General features: G+C 24.6%; 1 protein-coding gene across 10 annotated transcripts in view; it reads right to left on the bottom strand.

Annotated features, from left to right (window-relative positions):
• Positions 1-21879, bottom strand: part of LOC114121477 (prestin) — a 61864-nt gene that overhangs the window by 15358 nt on the left and 24627 nt on the right. Inside the window, exons 1-3 of one of the 10 annotated variants that reach the window (XM_050204331.1) lie at positions 14978-15076; positions 14748-14875; positions 8356-8604 (exon numbers count right to left, since the gene is read on the bottom strand). The exons of 6 other annotated variants lie outside the window; for them this stretch is intronic. Coding sequence is in view for 1 of the 4 variants with exons in the window: in XM_027983847.2 (XP_027839648.2) it covers positions 18373-18452 (80 nt within the window). In the remaining 3 variants the exon portion in view is untranslated. Of the gene's footprint in view, positions 1-8355; positions 8605-14747; positions 14876-14977; positions 15077-18372; positions 18780-21879 lie in introns of those variants that run through there. 3 more of the 10 variants (XM_050204332.1, XM_050204333.1, XM_027983847.2) reach the window with 3 other exon arrangements.

The raw sequence follows: 21879 nt of genomic DNA, 5'->3' as shown, positions 1-21879 counted from the left end.
ATTAAATTAATATGTAAAAAAGAATTTTAAAAAAATTATATTTATAACTAAAAAAATTAGGAGGAATCGACAAAAACTTTTTAATTATTTATGTTATATTAATTTCTCATTTTTTTTTTTTAATTTTATTTCTATATATTATACTATTATTATAAATGTGAGAGCGATCAATCGTCCCGCCCACTCAAATACACCTCTGTGTAAAAGTATATAGGTATACAATATGCGCATTATTACGGCAGGTACTTACGAGACAAATAAGCCATTTGAACACGTTCGGTGAGTAATTAAAAACACTTGGCTATAGTGTAGAATTATAACATCGACAGTATCATATAAATAAGGTTACTGTTTAGGCTAGTACGCATAATTATAATCTTTTTCTGTACGATGTATGTACCTATGTATACTTGAATAATAATAATATGTAATCCCAATTCATACGCATACGCATTCTAGGGTACCCATATCAAAACGATATTATACTAAACAATAATTACCTACCTACTACAACTACAAGAGACTCTGCAAATAATCCTTGTAATCATTTTTTTTTTTTTTTTTGTTTTGTTTTGTTAATTCTATAAATATGTATTAATAATTACATATTATCTCCGGCACATATAATGCATATAACACAATAGTTAATTGCACACGTAATATTCCTTTATTCGCCATTATTTAAATTATCGTGTTTCAAGACGGTGTGAAACCTACTCTTTAAATAACTTAAACATTCAATGTGTACATATTATAATTCTACTTAACGAAGTTATACTTTTAACTCTACACCATTTGCAATAAAAAGAAAATGTTTTAAATTTAAAACGTCTAAAGCATTATAATTGTTTACTGATTAGTATATAAAAATAATAACATAAACCATAAGAATAGTTTATAGGACGGTACCTATATGTAAAATAACGCCTGAAAATAAAAGTAAACTTAATGTTTTTTTTTCAAAACTTATCCATAAATGAAAATACTTAAATTCTTTTAAAAATCGAAAACAATACATACTTCAATATTTATTTACATATAATATTGAACGTATTCTGGGAATCACTATAACGTAATCTTGATATATTTTATCATAACAATTCTTTCATAATAAGTCATAGATTATTACCTATAAGACTATAAATATTGTTATTATTCAAATCAATTTAATTTTGATTTCTCGGTTTATATTCTATTAATACACACATACACATGCGCATATATGTTTAGCTAATGACAAATTAAACGTAAGCCATTAATGAGTATTTTAAATACTATGTGTCAATTGTCAAACTTGACACATGTCCAGAACATAATATAACTAACGAGTTGCGATAAAATCACAATTGTTTGACTGCCAATAAAACAATAAATAATTAGGTAGGTTATTTATCATAAAACATTAAGCAATGTTTTCAGTGGTTTTTTTTTTTTTTGTACAAATATACATCAAATTGTATGTTATATAACATATATATAAATAGATAAATAATTGATAAAAAAAATAATAACAAAATGAATAACAAGATTAAATTATCGTACGGATTTCATTGAGAAATATTTTGGAAAAAATAACAATTTTAGGTATATATTATAATACTAAATTATTATTTTCGTTCTTCAAATCATAAAAAAGCTTAAAGTTTAAAATATTACTATGTAGTCTAACTCATATCATTGTGATAAAATTAATTCACAAAAATCAGTAATAGACATTAGATACCTACATATAGACATTACATGTTTTATTCAACATTTGAATAACATGATCTATGTAAAAAGTTAATCTTTTTTATTAAGTTCTAAAGAATTAAATATATTATAATACACATTTAAACGAACCTAACATTTCGAATAAGTAAATATAGTATTATTTAAATCAAAATATAAGAACTTATATACCTAACAATAAAATGTAATTCAAGTATATAACTAGATAAATTGAATACCTATATTTATAGTTTATACCAATTATAATAAAAAGACCATATTTTTAAGTGCTAAGATAAAATAAAACAGAACTTTTTTGAGTAAATAAACTCTAGAAATCTAATAGCTATGTACAGTGTACACTAGACTAATTTGTTCTTAACGTAGGTAGACGTAGATTATTACTCAATTATCGTTGAAATGTAGTAAGTATTTAATTTCAATTAGTCTTGGAAAAAAGAATAAAAATACCTAACCTAACCTAACTGTTACATAAACAAAAACTAATTTCATATAAAATCATTAAAACATAATACATAATATTATATACTCATAGATTTATGATCAGTGATCATCAAAAGAAAAAACGAATACATTTTTATTAAATTTGATAATATATATGGAATAAAAGTACGATAACGATAAAAAATATGGCAAGAAGTCTGCATTTGTTTTCTCAAAACAGAATTTTGACTGTTTTTAGATAAACTTATAATCGTTTTCAAATACAACGACTTAACTGTCAGACGACTGTCATCACTTTCAAATTTATAGTAATCTACCTCAGTATAGTCATCCGTCCTCTGTGATTACACTTTAAGCTATGGTTCTACACAATAAGCTTATACTAGTAAATGTATATGAGTACCTAATTTTTATATATAAATTAAAAATATATTATTAAAAGTAATTAGATACATAGATTATAGATATATTATAGAAATATTTCTAAATTTTTTACTGAATTATTCTAGTGTACCAATAATATGGAATTAATAAAATAAATATGAATACATTTTTTTTTTTTTTTCATTGAATTATAGAATATATTATTAAAACAAATAACAATTTTTAAGACAGGTAAAGTCAATAATTAACTTTTTAACTAGTTATGTTATATTACATTACTCTTTAAGGTCAGTGAATCAGCACAAGACATCAACAATAATAATTATAATCGAATTTTTGTAATAAATTATCACAGTAGGATCGCATTGTGTTTGTTACACATATTAATTTACATTGAGTCTATTCAAAAACAAAAACCCGCGGCGAAGTCTAATATTTGAAAACTTTTAATTATTATATCTATATATAATGAGCATATATGAGAGTCAAGCGTGACTTACATTGGCTGAAATTCTCTCCGGATAACCTTTAGTTACTCTGTTCTCATACCATTATTATTTATTTAAAGATAAATATTATTTTTTTTACCGAGATTATAATATGAATAAGGGTACTTTAAATAGGTATTTATAACTACCTTATTATTGTAAAAAAAAATGATATAAGGTCAAACAACTATTTATTACTATTAAAATATACTTCGACTAATTAATTTTTAATAATTGTAAATAATGTATATTGCTTCTAATATTATATAGTAATTATTGAACGATCCCCTCGTAATTAGATAAGCGGATATTTACTATTTTATCAATATTGGTTGAACTGATACAGCAAACGTTTAAAAACTTCATTATAATACACAACGCTCGATTTTGCAGAGATTTCTATGTTTTTCTGTTTTCCAGAATATTATAATATAACCACGAGCATTGATCTTGTGTGCAGTCATATTTTTATTTTACCTATTCAAAATGTTGAGTATCTAGTATGTTGTAGTTTATTAATATGTACCGAAATATCAGTTTAATTATTGTAAAAAAAATTGTATTATTTTAATTTATAATTTTCAAAATTCTTACAGTTTGAAGTCAAATAACCGTTTAAATTTTAACTTTAAACGGTAACAAATGGTGAATGGCTTAATATGTATGAAGTACTAAAAAATAAAACTGTTTTAATGTCTACCTATATATATGTATAATGTATATTGTATATTGAACTTTTATACATTATACATACACGAAATATATTCAATTAACAAATAATATTATTTTTTAATATTTATATACGACTATGAATCGTTTTTATCCATAACCAAACTTCAAGTACCGACCTATCTTAAATTTCATGAAAACGAGTATATAATATATAGATATCTAATATGTTAAAATATAATTAGTAATTCAAAATACCTATATATTAAGATAGTAACTAATATTAAAGCATAATTTTACTTATATAAAGTAAATTATATGTATTACCATAATATAAACATATTATTATACTGAATGCTAATAGCTTTAATAGTCGAAACAAAAATTATATAATTTCAAGGCCAATAAGAAAAAAAATATATTATAATGGTATGAATCAGAAAACACTTTTGGTTTATAAATAACAAAAATTCTCAAAATAATATTTGCAAGTGAAGAGTTCGCGAAATACAGTAAGCAGATGCAAACATACCTAATACAGTAATACGTATACAATTTTTATTACTAGTTTTAACTATTTCCTCGAAGTAATAACTTTAATTTTAATTTTTAACGTGAAGTGGTTTACGTCAAAACTAAAATTACACATACAAATTGCAATAATAGTTATAATAAGAATAATAATAATAAAACATTGACCATTTTTAATTGTACAATATGACTTCAAAACTTTACTACGAACAAGAAAATTATTAAACCGAATACTACGATATTTTATACTTCAGAGTTATAAAAATGTGATAATTTAATAGTTGTTAATAATGATAATAATATATAATACCAATAGTAATGTTTAATATTAATAGTTTATCATACTCAAGCATTTTATAAAGCGATAGTTCTAATTTGATTTTTTTATTAAACTCGGTTAATTTTAATACAATCGTCTATTACACTTCAATTAATTAAAACTATTGAAGTCAGTTTAAGTTATTATATTTAATTGATACATTTTATAATATATTTATAATAACTAAAAACTAATAATTAATTTAATCAAGAATATAGTATTAAATTATAAATGAAAATCAAATCATAAAATACGCATTTTATTTTTCAAACTGAGCCAACGTATCCAACACTATTGAAATATATAACTTTTAGATTAAGTGTAATAAGACAAAATTGTTTTTCATATACTTTCAAAGTTCCAAAATGTTAAGTTCACAAGTTAATAATAGACTAATTAGATAATTAATGAAACAAAAAAAAAACGTATAAAAGAGAACAATATCTAAGTATAAGTCAAACATTTTTTAATAGTTTTTTTTTTAAGTTGTTAGTGATAACTAAAATTGATGGGTAATGGATTATTCATAACATACAATAAAACCAAAAATATCAACTTTAACATTTATACATCACATATTATATATTATTATATGTGATAAATACATCATGTATGTCACTAAAGTCTAAGGGGCTGATGAGTCGTATTTTTTTCACCCTAATAATAATTTTATAGTAAAAAGACTATCGTTTTACTGCCTAAAATTCAAAATACTTTTATACTTAAGAAAAAAAACAGAAAAAAGTTAATTATTGTTATGTATGTATTATAAAGTTTACTGACTCTTTCGACAAAAAAAAAGAACTTAAATCTGTGTATTTGTGTCATATATTAAAGAATAAAACATAACAATTTATTACATCTACTACCTATATAATATTTAAATACCTACAACAAAAGTTAAAAAATATCCAGTAAAATCAATATTCAACGACTAATTGTTTAAGCGAAATAAAATAATATATAATAACTATGTTTAAATACTTGTTATAAAACAATTCATATTTGTGTACTTAAAAAGAATTTAGAATTTTTTGAATAGCCGTGTCATATCTACTTGATCGAAATATAAAATTACAATATTATATTCGTAACAAGTGATAAACACTCGTGATTAAGGTCACATCGAGTTTAGTTGGCATCACGTTCTTCATGCAAATAATATTTAAAAACTCATAGGTTAATTTTAAGTTAAACACAGATAAAAACCAAAATTATGTATCAAAACAATACATTATTATGTTGTAAAAAAAGTTTGAAAAATTAATTTCATGTAAAGCAAAAAGGATTCAATTTTACATGCTTTATTTTAATTTTGCTTGCGATTATATGAAAGAAAATTTGGTGATTCACAAATTATCAAATAAGAAAGCAATTAAACCCGTAATTTTCTTATGATATTTCCTACAAAAATTACTCCAGACAGTAAACGTTTTATATTTATTGTTTATCACTCGTATACAATGTACATATTATGATAAAACGGATCGAAGTACCGTTACACTTACTAATTTAAAGAGTTTTGAAATAATGACTGATGTGTAAACAATATAGTAACATGCGATTCAAATTATCAATTAAGGTCAGTATGCGGGGATCCAGTTGTATATACTATAATACTAAACGTTTATAAATGCCTAATTTCAATTCGAATATTAAAACGTTTAAAAAATTATATGTTTAACATCTCGCAATTATGAATAGCCGTATCCAATCTACTATCCAAACATACGAGTGGTGTGCGTATAGAAACATTAAACTGGTTGTTAAGAAGGTACACACTACATAATAACACAATTTATTATTCTTAATTAAAGTTACATAAAGAGCAATGATACGGAGAAAATGAGAATAGTTCGATTGGATGAATACCATATGAAAATATAACGAAAGCCTAATTTTTTTATATCGCTTATAATATTATGAATTATGATAGAAAGTTATATAATATTAACCTCTCTGAGCTTATAATAATTACATTGTATAAAATTCATACCTATACATAGTTCGGCATTCTTTTAAAACTATATAAAACATATTATTATTTTACAATTCTACATAACTTTAAACACTTACAACAGATATAAATTATTCAAGTTATACTACATGAAATAATACTCGAAATAAAATGTACGAGTTGATTTTTCTTTTATAATTAAAATTGTTTCGAATAATCATTACGATAATATAATATTATGCTCGAATATAAACTCAACTCTCACTACATGTTTAAACGTTTAGGAATTCGGAAGAATTATTACTCGCGCGTTAATGACATAGCTGTAAAAAAACGAATTTTTAAAGTATACAGTGTATCAATATATTGCACACACGGCTAGCTACTCAAACGTATTTGTGTTTAAGATAAATCTGACGAGAAAAATATCGGAAAAATTATTTTGGATAACGATTTGAAAAAAAAATGATCTTAAAAACATCGCGTCTTCAATATCCGATCGAACGGGTTATGATAATATTTTGAAGGGTAAAAAAATATATACATTGTTACCTATTTATATCTCACAGACACGGGCCAAGCGATGTTGTTTTCGTTCGTAGGCTATTTAAATATAATAATAATAATAATAAATTATTATATTTTGTTCCGTTACGTCACGATAGTTACGGCGGGTTTGAAAACAGCACATACACGCGCGCGCGCACGACTAAAAATAATGCTAACGACACTTATTGCATAGGTACGACACAGCGAAAAAAATGTCAAACACTATATAAGCTGTGACGGCTTTATTGATTTTTTTTTTCTACTATATCGCTAAATAATTATATCACACGTCGGCGGAAAATATATACGATGAAGACGTAACGAAAAAAACAACGGCAGACACACCACGCGGACACGACGCGCGGCAGAACCAAATTGAAGTCGACCCGCAGCACTGGCGACGTATTACGGCCAGAAGACTTGATCGTTGTGACGGACTTCGTGGCGGTTTTGCCGCACTTTATTTAACCGGCGACGTCCGGCGGTGTCGAGGACGCGCGCGGACGGCCGCGGGCCTGGGCGACTCATCCACGCGCCCGGCGACAGGGGTGGGGGATCGAGCTGCGACGGACGCGCGCGGGTCGTGCCGATTTTTTAAATGTTTTTTTTTTTTTTTAATATTATTTTTATTATTTTATTTCTTTTTCTCCGATAACCATTAACGAGTACCTATATAATTGTCGGCGGGATAATTGCAATCAAATTATCATTACCATTACAATTATTTACGATCAGTGATTATTATAATGCCTATACCTAATTATAATATAATAAATTGCCTACGAAAACCTCCAACGGTTAACCGCGTGATATACGCTGCAGTGATTGTCAGGGTAGGATCATCCGCACATAATGGGCGAGGTAGTCACGTGCTTAAGGCTAGATTAGGTATTGATAGGACCGGTTTTGAAATAAGTCCAGAAAATTGTAAGTTAACATTTTCTTTCTGTACACCACAGACGGTTGTATATATATATTCTAGAACAGAGTGGTTAGTGGATACTATAGTGATGATGATATTGAAAAACATATTATTCAAAAATAAGAACACAATTCTTTGTGTGTACGCGAGTTTTATATAAGTACATTGTCTTATTATTTGCTTAAAAAAGTTATTCGTATATATATATATATATATATATAAGTATTTGTATTTTTTGTACATTTTTTGTGATTGATATTTTTTATATAAGGATTTATTTTTAAATTACAATGTCTTAACGTATTGGCTTAAAAAATATTTATTTAAAATTAAAGAATGATTTAATTTTTCAATTTTTTACCAGGCTAAAGTCCATCATGATCATATTTTATTCATATTTTCATCAAATGTTCGTGCGCGTACATAAATCTTCATATATTTTTTGGCAATCGAATTTTTTTCAACTAATAAGAAATAATTAGTTTTCTTAAGGCTGTTATTCCACTTGTACCAGGACGTTTGGTATACAAATCCCCTCCAATTATACGTTTTTCGTTATTATTGTCATCGTCGACAGTTAGAAATATATGACTGTGTACTGCGGATTGACCTGACGAGATCACAAAACCAACTGACTGAATAAAAATACTTCAGTATATTTTTACAATATAAAATAAATAATAATATAGTATTATATAACGTATATAATATACAAATACGAATAAAGCGATGACGGTCGATGATTCAAAATGTCAACAATGTAGGTACAACGAGATTTGAGACTTATATAACAATTTTCGTATTTCATACGCTTCCAAATACGGATACCCTAACATGAAATTTTACATTTTGCACATTTTATTATGTATTAGGTCATATTTAATTTTTTTTATGCATATTTCAAAAATGTTATTATGTACGTCGGTCGTACCTAAAATGGTCTATTGATTTCAAATGTAAATTTAGAAAAAATTGTAATATTTAACGATATTATACACGTTGGTGGCCTCAAGGAGTACTAAAATAATTTAATGTAGTAATCAGAATACTATTAATATTTTCTTTGCCGAGCATATTTTTACAGTTTTAAAAGCATAGTACAGTTCAAGTGCATATTTTTAAGTACGTATGTGCTATATGATTGTTAAAAAATTCACGACCTCTTAAATTTATGTTGATGAAAATTGTGATAGTAATTATAGTAATATCAAAAATTGATAGTGTTCGTGATGAGTACGGTACACGAACACTCTTATTATAGATGACAAATACGATGCGTTGAAGAAAACGGAAAAATATAATAGGTACAAAATATACGACGGTATACGAACGCGTGTGATCGCATGTTGAAATTTCGCGACCCGATCGCAAAAACTGGTAATTCTAGTATTGGATACTACATTACCGCGGGGATCTTGTGGACGCGCTGCAAAATCGGTCACTGCTGAGTGTGAGTATGAGTCGTATGCGTGCAAACAAGTCGACTTGTTTTTTTCATACATTTATTATACAAGGTGATTCCTCAAAAGCCTGCTTATCGCTTCCCTCTCCCATCTCGCATTACCGTACGGTTTTATTCGAATTTTCATATCTGGAATTTCCCAAGCGCGTGCAACGATCAGTGACGTATTTGAGAGGGATGCTAAAATCAATCGATCGTCCCTATCCCTACTATAGTTTTTTTCACAAATAATATTTTATATTTAATTGGGTGTAGATATCTACTAAATAAGTATACTTATTTAATTATAATAATAAATCGTTTTTTTTCATAAAAAAAACATTAGTTGTGTTGTCATTTATCATAGCAATTATGTGAATAAAATACTACAAATAGTCCTTATTAGGTACTTTTAAGTTATAAGTTATAATAATTATCGCGTCTATACCAAACACAGCTTTTCCGCACTTAGAAGATTTTAAAGCAAGTCTAAAGTATTATTGAATATTTATGTTTAAGATATTATTAAAGCTCTTTATTAATACCACAACTTTGAAACAAATATTTTTTATTGAAATATGGCAAATGTTTCAAATGTTTAGTTTCTCCATTTTAGAAATAATATAATACAAAGGAATGTTTATCTTTTTCATTTCAGTAGCTACTATTTTGCTTAACATGTCCTATATTATAAACCACCTCACATTATAGCCTTATCTTATCTACGTATTTAATAAATTTAATTATTTCAAATGCGCAGCTCTTACCATACACTTAATAGTTCAAAAATATTCTAAGATAAATAAATGGAACAATATCTTTCAACGGGTTGTCTAATATTTATAATTCTATCACAATGTATATCTTTTGATGATAATATTGAGCGAATTTAAATCATGAAATAGTTATATAAATTTTAATTGAGTTTTGTTTTATCATACGCCTATCATATTACCTACGTGTATACATTAGGATCTTCTTTGTCATAGCATTCTCCCCACTAAAGTAATCTCTTAAATACGCAATCGATATAAATACAAATATAATGTTGATTTTTATAAACAATCATCACTCATATAGTAGTTCTGAACCAAATTCGAGTAGCTACACTTATCCTTGGTAGAGAATAACTCAAGACTCTTTCAAATTTGAATTTTGTTAGGTATATATTTTCAAAAAATTATACCATTAAAATTCCAGGTATTTTTAAACGCAGTCTATAATATTAATAGTATGCTATTATATGTATTAGGTATATTATATTCATATAGGTATCTGGTATATGTACAGTGTATACGAAAATTTGAGAAAAAAATAATATTTAATCAGAAGAAACTCAATTAAAATACATAGAAAGCTTGTGATCAGCGAATCACCCTGTACATCATTAATGCTATAATTATTATTATATAATGATATCGTGTTGTACCTACTACGTCGACAACGAACGAACCTTGCAATACTCCGACGCTTCGTTATACTTCAAAATGAAACAGGATATAATACTATATTAATAAAAATGACGATTGATGATAATATGTATGTTAAAAAAAAAATTAAATAGGGGATTTTTTTTGAGTTTATGTATCTAACTCCGTATTCAAACTAATGATTTTTATGTTTTTAATCTTTGTGTACCACGGATATTAGATATCAAGGCTATGAATTATGAATATTTGTAAATTATGTACTAGACTTAATTTTGCATATTGAAAGTATTTGAGTAAAAATATTCAAATATTTTTTATTTTAAATTTGAATTGTATAACGTGTTTCGAATGTTTTTACATTATTTATTACAATAATAAACTGTAAGTACCAACTACGTTAAACTCTACTATTCGACGAAGTTGAAGCAATGTAATCACGGTCATAATATATAGACATATTAAACTTTTTTTAAATTTATGATTCAGATATATAATAATAAAATAACAACAAGGACAAATTACAAAATTTGGAAATAAGTGTCAGTGAAACTACTGTGATGAAAATAAGAACAAACGATATAACTGATGACCACTTGGTATTCCACTGGGATATTTTTTAACGTGAAATATAAACAATACAATTATTTAATATATAATTATATTTTGCATAATGAACTTACTAATTCAAGTCATTTACTTGTGTAATGACAAGAGTCATAACAAGCACTTTTACGTTGTTTTCTAATAAAATACAACTGATAAGATGAAAACAATATTGGGAAAACATTTCAAACATTTTCTTAACGTATTTTAATAGTATACATAGTATACCAGTATTTTAAATACTTTTAAGATAAAGTATTCATTACAACAATTCGTATAGTATAATATAGGTATTATATATTTTATAAATGACTATGTAGTTCCCTAATATCAAACCTACTGTTATGGATTAGTATAATACAAATATAATTATCTATAACTTTAATAGTTAATACAGTTTAAAAACTTAAATACTGCTCATTCCAAATTCGATTTATAATTATTTTGATACAAAATAATTCCCAAAACGTTCCACCGGTTTAATAATATACAGTAGTAATGGATGGTTTGGCAATAAAAGTTTAGATATCACACCAAGGCACTACTTAAATAGCATGTTATTAAGTGGTAATATTTGAAAATACGTCTTCAATAAATATGCATAAAAAATCTAAAAATCATAATTGGAATAAAATAATACATGATTAAAGGATAGAATGGAGCAGTGAGCGTGCTGAGTAATCACTCTGTACATTATGTTACATAGTTATAATATACAGTTAAGTCGCCACGGCATTGCGAGACACAAAAAAATATTTTTTTTTCATTCATCGATTAGGAACTCGTATAATGATAATATTAATATTAATAATAATAATTAATACATTTTCTACCATTTTAAATTCGAACAATAATTCGTCGATCTTTAAACATGAGAAGCTTGATTGATAGAACATGCTCTGATCTACATAATATTTAATGTGTGTACCTACATGTTATATCGACCAAAAAAAAAAAAAAAACAAGCCTATGTATAATAAGCTGCATAGATAATAATATTATATAATACGCGTTCATTAACAATGGTTTTGATTCGTATTAAATTGCAGAAATTAACACACGTGTATAATAGAGTAGTGTTTATATAAATTATAATAGTATTATTAGTATTATTATAGTGTATACATTATGTACTATAATAATTAAAGCATATATGTATGATGTATCAATAGCTATTTAATATTATAAATGTGAAAATAACTTAACAGTTTGTTTATTACATATTCGCAGTTAAACTGCTGAATCAATTTTGGTGAACTTTGATATAGAGATAGTTTGATCCCTAAGAAGAGACATAAAACTTTTTTTAAATCAATCCTAAAATCCTAACAGAGTGAAACTAAATAATCATTTTAATGTGATTAAAAGTTAACTGTATAAAAAGAAAATAGGATTTCGAAAGGGTGATAATTTTATATTGTAGGCACCATTTAAGAAGGATGTTTTAAAAATTAAGCCCCCAGTGGTTAAGTTTATATTATTATATTTATAGTCAAATTTACTAGAAACTTAGTAAATAATATGTGCTTTGAAATAGTTAATGAAGTATGTATTTTGGCGTTTTTAAAAATTTAAACCCTAAAGGAATAAAAAAAAAATGACAAACATTTTAATGATAAATATTTATTAACGTTTTTTTTTTTTTATAGGTAAGCAAAGTTTTCGATTTTTAAATTTTATAAATGTGTATTTAAATTGAGTAGTTGTTTTAAATATAGTTATTTCTTTATTTCTAAAAACCTTTTTACATTTTTTTTTTTTTTTAAGCTAATTAGTGAAAATACTTTCTTATTATTACTCATCATAACAAAACAACTGATATCCGAGAAGCCACGAAGAATACTTAGTATACGAGTATATATACGTAGGTACATTATATACTTTTTAATCGTTCATCGAGTAGTTATTATCAAATAATATACAAAAAAAAATCTCAACCATCATTTTCTATTTCAGAATAAGTAAATTTTTCAGATTATCTGGTATGAAAATATTTTTAAATGATTCAATTCAGTACTTTACTACCATTGTCGTAAACTAATTAAAATTACTGCAATCGTTTTTACTCATACTTTAAAGAATATACTTAAAATAATTTGTAACAAAAATAGTGAGGATCGCTTAATTTTTCTGACACAATTTGTAAGACTCTGTATACCTACTATATACATGCCTAACACATCACGATCCATACACGTACCTATGTTATGAAATATTAAATATTATCTACAGTCGGATTACATCAACAAAGTATATTATTTTCTAAAATCTAAATTATTTCGCTTTATTTTTATGTTAAAATCAACACATCTCCGGAATCTAATATCAATTTTATAAAAATGAATTATGTTGAAAAAAATAGGTTAGGTATATTTTTACCAATAACATTAAAAAAAAACATTATTAATGTATGAATATATTAAATTGTATATGTATATTTAACTATAGACATCATAAAACATCATCCTCTCTCCTTTCAAATAAAAGAAATCTAACTAACAACTGTATTATAATTTATTTTTATGCGTTTAATATATTTTTTCTTAACACATATTTTATAAATAGGTTTTACGTGTTATTGTTTTGATCAATATTTTATTCAATAAAGTGGTTCGCATTTGCATAACTACTGTCCAATATATATTATAAAAATATTTCATTGAATTCAAATAGAAAACAAATATCTAAAACTAAACTTATTGGTCAATAATTAGAACCATCAAACATATTACTTATTAGTTATTAGTGTCTATAATCAAAGCAATATTTTTATACGCGACTAAATAATAACCATTTTTAATACGTATAATATGTTAAGTACAAACAAATTGTCATTTAAAATATTATGATCATGTATAACACGCTCAGATAAAGAATGAATACTTATAATATAAGTACATTTATAAAATAAAAAATAAATGTATATATTATATATAATTAAACTATTACTCAATGATTATTAAGTAGACGCGTTAATCTTTATAATTTATATAGATTACATTTACTGTCTTAAAATTACAAACACCGTTAACGATAAAGAAAAATATTTACACCTACGTTAAAATGAAATAAATTGAATACAAAAAATATAAATTCCGTTTGAAAACCTATCATGAATATTATATAGCTTTCCATGAATACATGCAACATTACGTATATGTAAATATGATTAACATTTAGAATAAGTTATTACGAGTAATACGATATGATTTATTTAAAAATGATAAATAAATTATAACGTGTTAATCAGATGTGTAAAAAATATTAAAATATAATTACTAGCCATCAGTGGAAGACTGGCATTCTTGAGGCTCGAGTACCGCTCGTTTTCATGAGAAAAAAATGTATTTAATTATTCAGTGTATTAAAAATATTATGTTTAATGAATTCAATAGCAACGAGTAACCCTAAAACGATAGAAAAATATGTATTTTATTTTTCTAAACAAGATACCATATTATTACAGATTCATAATGTACGCACTCATCTATTAAAAATATATTACTTACTCTTCATACAGATAATAATTAAAATAACTATTTTTTAATTCAATCGCTTAATCCAATAAACAGCAACAGAGTAAAATAATATTATGAGTATAATTTTAAAATGTAAAGAAACAAAAATGTCTTAATAAATTCCCTAGTAATATTTTCTATAAAATGTCTTACAAATGTTAATTTTTATCAAATTATATTTTAATTAAACATAAATGTTTATGTGAAAACATAGTGTTATTATGGTAAAAGAACATTTTACGACTACTGGCATTTTAAAATAAAATCGCTGTATCTATGGATGTTTCTAAAATTGTATACAAAATAATATATAATAGCCAATTGTTATAATTATTTTAGGTATTTACAAACTACAAATAAAGCATTAAATAACATCATATTGCAATAAATAATAACTGACTCTACTATATACTACGTAAAGGTTCCTATAGTTAGATAATATTACAGTATTAACTATACATAATGATTATTTATTGACAATATTCATTAATTAAGTTTATATCAGTACTAAATGTATGATGTCAACGCAAATACCAACATTTCAAACCCAAGTGATGTAAATGCTGTAGGCAGCGATCACATCTCAGCACTCAGCATCCCTTGCCTATCAGCCACGAGCCACAATGAACATGTAACTTAAGATATCGTAAATAGATACTTCGTTTAATCTAAAATAAACCCTTTATCGACAGAATATCGAACAACACTTGCCTTGTGATTCACGCTTCGTTATAAAGTTATCTGATCACTACTTCGCGGTATTGTACAGTTGTGGTATTAAATTTTTAAGCAATAAAGTCAATCATCGCATTTTAAAAACGGTTCTGAGTGGTACTCCATGTTTAAACCAGCACTCTCATCGAAATTTCTTTAACGTTTTTCATCGAAGTAGTTTTTCCTATAAAGAAACTAAGTACTCAGGAAAATGGAAACATTTTCTCTTTTGAGAATACCAACTATAGTTAAAATTTCTTTGCTACATGAAACTTTTAGATCACTTCTTTCGTACGTGCATTGGAAATAAAATAACTATCGTAAGACTTTGCTATACATTTCTTACTTTACACAAAATCTCAAACACAAAACAACAAATAGGTACGGAAAATATTTGAAATATTTAAAAATAACAAATGTTTATATGAAATGACATCCTCATTACCTTCTTTAATTTAAAATGATTCATTATCTTTTTAAACAGTTGCGTTTATATTATGTTTATCTAGGATATTGGCCAATGAGTAAAATAACCAAAATTATTCTTCTCAAGATTCTAATAATTTCTATAATTTTCAACCACGATACATTATTAACATATCAATGATACGCGCTAAAACATAGTATAAAATATAAATTACGTCATTATGTGTTATTTATAAGAAAATATAGATAAAATGGTTATAAAAATTATTTATTAATTTTAAAAAAATCTGATAATACTTTTCAAATACTAAATTATAAATAATAATTGTCGATTAATCCAATAAGTTGTAATATTATGTACTTGTGTAATTAAATTTTAGATTCGATACAATAGTTCCTAGTACTTTACCATCGTGCTCGTCGGTATTCTAATTTTTCATTTTAAATATAAAAATAGATTTATAGATATCATTTAATATGAAGTAGTGAAGTACTCTTAAAAAATGTATATTAGGTATAAGAGTTACATCTTTGTATTAAGTATATTCATTTTTGTAATACCTGAAGATAATTTATTTACTAAAATGATGAAATTTATTAAATTTATAAAATCAGCTTGTGCAATATTTTTTTATTGAATAATTTAGTCATAATTATTTACAGTAAAATGTATTTAAATTAATACTGAGATTTTTACCGATTAATAGTTAAACTTTTGTCTATACGTCATTGTGACCACATTTATTTTATACACTTTATTTATGTTTAAGATAAAACGATACTCGGCATTAATAAAAATTATAAAATGGATATGAAAACTAATTAATAAAACTAATTTATTAACTAACTAATCAGCAGTTAAGAATTATAGAAACATTATTTTTTATTTATTTGTTTTTATTGTACGAATCATTAAATAAAATGAGCTTTTAAATATAAACGATCAATGATGCACAGATTTATCAATTAGGTATATGCACAACACCATTTATATAGTAAATTTGCATTTCTAAGACTAAAAATAATATGAGTTATTTAAAAATATATAGGTATATTAAAAACCTTACAATACTATAAATGCACATTACGTACTTTATTAAAAAATATTTAATTAGTTAAACAGAAATGAAATGTTAAAACAAATAATTGAAATGACTGTTATTAAAAAAATAAATAGTTAAAAATTAAAATATTAATTAATATATTCAATGATTTATTTTCATCACAACGCAAATCATTTCAAGAAATCCTAGGTAATGACCTATATAATGATAATAACCCGTGTTTTATACTTTCATAACATAATTATTAATTAGGTACCTACATATAATTTTTCACTTGTTAAAACTAAAGATAATCACTAGTATATTAAAATGGTATTATAATATTATACATCATTGGTAGATTTATAAGAAATAACGAATAGGTAAGTAGAACAATTGTTTTATATTATATACTATTATTTTATTACTAATAATTAATCAAACGTAGAGGTACTCATAATCTTAATCATTACTGCGTTTTATGTTATTTTTATTACATCTACAAACTTTAAAAGATTTTTTAGTTAAATACTATTTTCCTATACAAAAATATGTAAGAATATTTACTTCAATAAACATTATGTATAATTCACATATTCTAAATTTACTCTGAATAGCTTTTTTTTATAAAATTATTTAAAAATTAAATACATACCTAATAATATAAGATCTCTTTTAATTATAAATTTCAAATAAAATAATACAGATAGTAATTCCCTTTACTATTATTATTTATAACTAAATATTTATCAATTATTTTAATATTAATGGTTTTTATTGGCTTTGCAAAAATAAAAAAATTAAATCATAGTTTAAAATATAACCTATGTAATAGAATCATAAAATATATTTTCAAAATGCAAAGTAATACGAATAATGATAATGCATTTAGATAATAATAAATATAATAAACAGATAGGCAGACGCCTAAGGCAAATTTCCAGTCTAATAATATACGACAAGTGAATAAAATAAATACGCCTATAATTTAGTCTAAACGACAAATGAATATTATAAACCAAGTACGCCTAATAATTCAAATCCAATTCAAACGTACCTACAATCTAAAAAATATAATTTATGAATGACCAAAGTAAAATATATATTATGATCTGCGAAATATAATTAATTATGCACAGTATTTTTCAACTCTGATCAATTAAAACAATAAATATTATACGATATTTTGGTCGGTGTACATACTTGTCATTTAATAACGACGTTTCGGAAGTGGCGTCATCAAAAAACGTTCCGTATGTATCCTTTTCGCCATTTTCGATCATCTTAAAAAAGTGTATCTTAGGTACAGTGTAAATATTATAATGTTCTGAAACGATTTCCGACGGTTATTCGCGTGCACCGAAATGTAAATGACAACTATTTGACAACATAATAAACGTATAAATAAAATCCACGTACAATATATAATGTTGTGATCACGAGTTAATTCGATAACACGCGAGAACTTTCGACTATGTAATAATACTATATCCACTAGTGATCGATATGTACTGTTAAGTACTTGAAACACGACACAAATAATAAAACACAGATAAAACTACAGCCGTTAAAATACACAGTAATCAGAAGTTAAATTTACAGTTTTACAAATTAAAATGACTGGTATATGATCTAATGATTGATCTAGAATAACGAACTCTACAACGGAAATAAGTTTATTATATATACCTATACAACACCCGTCCTAACCTAACCTTTATTGTAAATGTGTGCATATGTATACGTGTGTGTGTGTGTGTGTGTGTTTAGATAATTGTTTATTTCAAAGGTCGATTTTTAAGATATCAAAACATACAGAGTGATCACTGATCAGCAGCAGATACGACTATCTAACTTCTATTAAATGTAATTATTATTATTTGTCCTGGACATATTTACCTTAAAATGTATATCTTAATTTGATTTTTTAATCAATTTATACTCGAAAAAATTTAAAATAATAACTGTATCTACTTATAAATTACTATCAATGAAAAGGAAACATTATAAAACAATTATATTTTCAATAATTTACCTCGTTTTTATAAAACGAACCTTATGTTTCATATAATTATATTTATATATTTGAAAAAGTACTTTAACCAATCACATCTCTTATTAGTTATTTAATATTTGTTTTAATATCAACCTACGGTCACTCATTATAGAGCCATGATATTATTACCAAACATTCGTAAACCTACTTGCTAAATAACACCAATCAATCGTTTAACTGAGCATCTAATTAGTTGAAGTTAGACAATAAACAACTAGAACGATAAACAATATTATTATCATCCTGTATAATATAATTACATAAACCAACATACGTTTTGTCTAAAGTAAAGCCGCTTCCTTAGAATTTAATTATAAAAATATATCATTACATAATGATGCGAAACAATATTTTCTTTCTGTATATATAATGTATATGAATAATAACATTAGTTTCGAATTAATCGATGAATCATTTGTAAAATAATCAGTATATTGGAAACTATGAAAAATTATTACCAATTACAATACATAGGATATAATATGATGTAAATTATACAGTAAAAAAATAATATAATAAAACAGCATGTAAACGATTTAATATAAAGATTATATTATATATATTTACGTTTGTGAAACACTTGACAAACAATTCATAATTATTTAGTGTTATCGTGAAATTTAAATCTCGAATAAAAATCGTCAATGAACAGAACTCAGTTTGTCGTAATGTGTGTGCCAAATATTATAAACACCACTGATTAACTGTTATAATTTTTAGTTTTAAATATATATTTATAGGTATAATATATATACCACATTGAAGCACTTAACAAACTAATTCATTCCTAATCAACCGTTTAAATTTTTTTTTGAAGATACAATACAACCGTATTACTTCAATCATTTAACCACATAGCAAGTATTAATTAAAATTAAAAATTTTTTAATTTTGTATATTTTATTACAAATTAAGACAAAATGAATATTTTACTTCACGAGTGTATGTAAATTGTAATTAGTTTTTCTCAGTTTTTTGATATTTTACCTCAAAATAAAATAAAAATGTTCCAAAATTATTATTGTCGATTCAAAGTACCATGCCACTACTTGCATTCGTTTTTAAACAACATAAGAATACAAACATTAGTCAAAATATTATTTTTAAAAGTTTACTAGACTGGATTAATTTATATAAAGTAGTTCCAAATATTATACTGATTAGACCATAGATTTATATCTTCCAGTAACTACTTGTTTCACAAAAATATTAAAAAACTTTAAGTACTCTACGTAGAATAAAAACTTCAACGAAAAATACTATTGATAGTAGTCACCTTAATGGTTTATCTATGACGATATCTATTCATGAAGAATATGTTAAATTGCATAAATATTAGCTATTAAATAAATTATAATCAAGTTTAGAGTTTAGACTGCTACTTCATAAATTGAACTGTTATTTAAATATTAAAGAGTTTTTTTTTATCATAATATCAATTTACTTTACATTAAAAAAACTTCTTTGTTAAGTTTATATTACTATATTATATGGCAATACTTAAAGTTTTAATTTGTTTACTATCCTAGTATCCAATAATGTTGTTAATTATTATTACAATTTAATACAGTAATGGGACATAAATATACGTAATTAAGTATAATTAACGAGCTATATGTGTTTCGAATTATTCTATAGATTTTTTTTTAATTTTTTAAAACGCATCATAAACAACTGCCATCGAAAAATGTTTTACAAATAGGTAAATTCCCAAACGGTTACCGTCAAAAAAAGTTAAAAAATTAAAGCTCGAAGTCATATCAATACACCTAAACTGAAAAAAACAGGAGATCATTAGAAACATTGACGAATTTTCATCTAATTAAATGACACGTATAGATTATACAAACAATTTACCAGATATATGAATTTTTTAACCTATACATACATTATTTTTATATTTTTTACGCTAAAATTTAATTCACAATAATATATGATTTTTATCAATTTTTTATAATTTACCTACTTGGTGTACACCTCTCTAAATTTACTATTCAATTTTCAAAAATTGTATAAATATTTTTGTTTTAAAATATATATATTATGTACCGTAGTAATATTCTGTAGGTAAACAGTTAGCAATAAGAGTATTAGACTTTCTTATTATAAGAGATTAACAACTAAAGTGTGAGTGTAACCGATAACCACTAACTAAACGATTTTTATCGCAAAAGTATATAATATATTATCAATAGCTAGATAGTAGATTACCGCATAGTAAAACTCGTATTGTTAATTTTTTTAAATTTTACTAAGCTGTTTATACTTCATTTCTATAAAAAAATAAACTATTCTAGATTGAGTCTGTAAATTTAAAATACTGAACATATAATTAGATTAAAAATTAAACAAAAAGACGTATATTCTAAGTACGCAACATGTATAAATTAGATGTATTTTTATATGAGTCACTTGAGAGAGTATATATGTTGGATGTTAATATGTAATTCAATCATTCAAAAAATAATTCTGATTCTGATGGTATCTAGGTTTTAATAAATTTTTAAGAAATTAATGTACCTATATCTTTATATCTAAGAATTAATTTGAAAAAAGTTTTAAAATATTAAGTGATATTATTATACAAATTTACTTTCTATAATCTCAATAATCTTATAATTTGATAACCGGTGTCCACTTGAAAAAAATACGAT

The sequence above is a fragment of the Aphis gossypii genome, chromosome 3 (assembly GCF_020184175.1).
Source record: "Aphis gossypii isolate Hap1 chromosome 3, ASM2018417v2, whole genome shotgun sequence".
NCBI lineage: Eukaryota > Metazoa > Arthropoda > Insecta > Hemiptera > Aphididae > Aphis > Aphis gossypii.
Note: the sequence above shows the minus strand (reverse complement) of the source record. Positions and strands in the feature narration are given on the sequence as shown.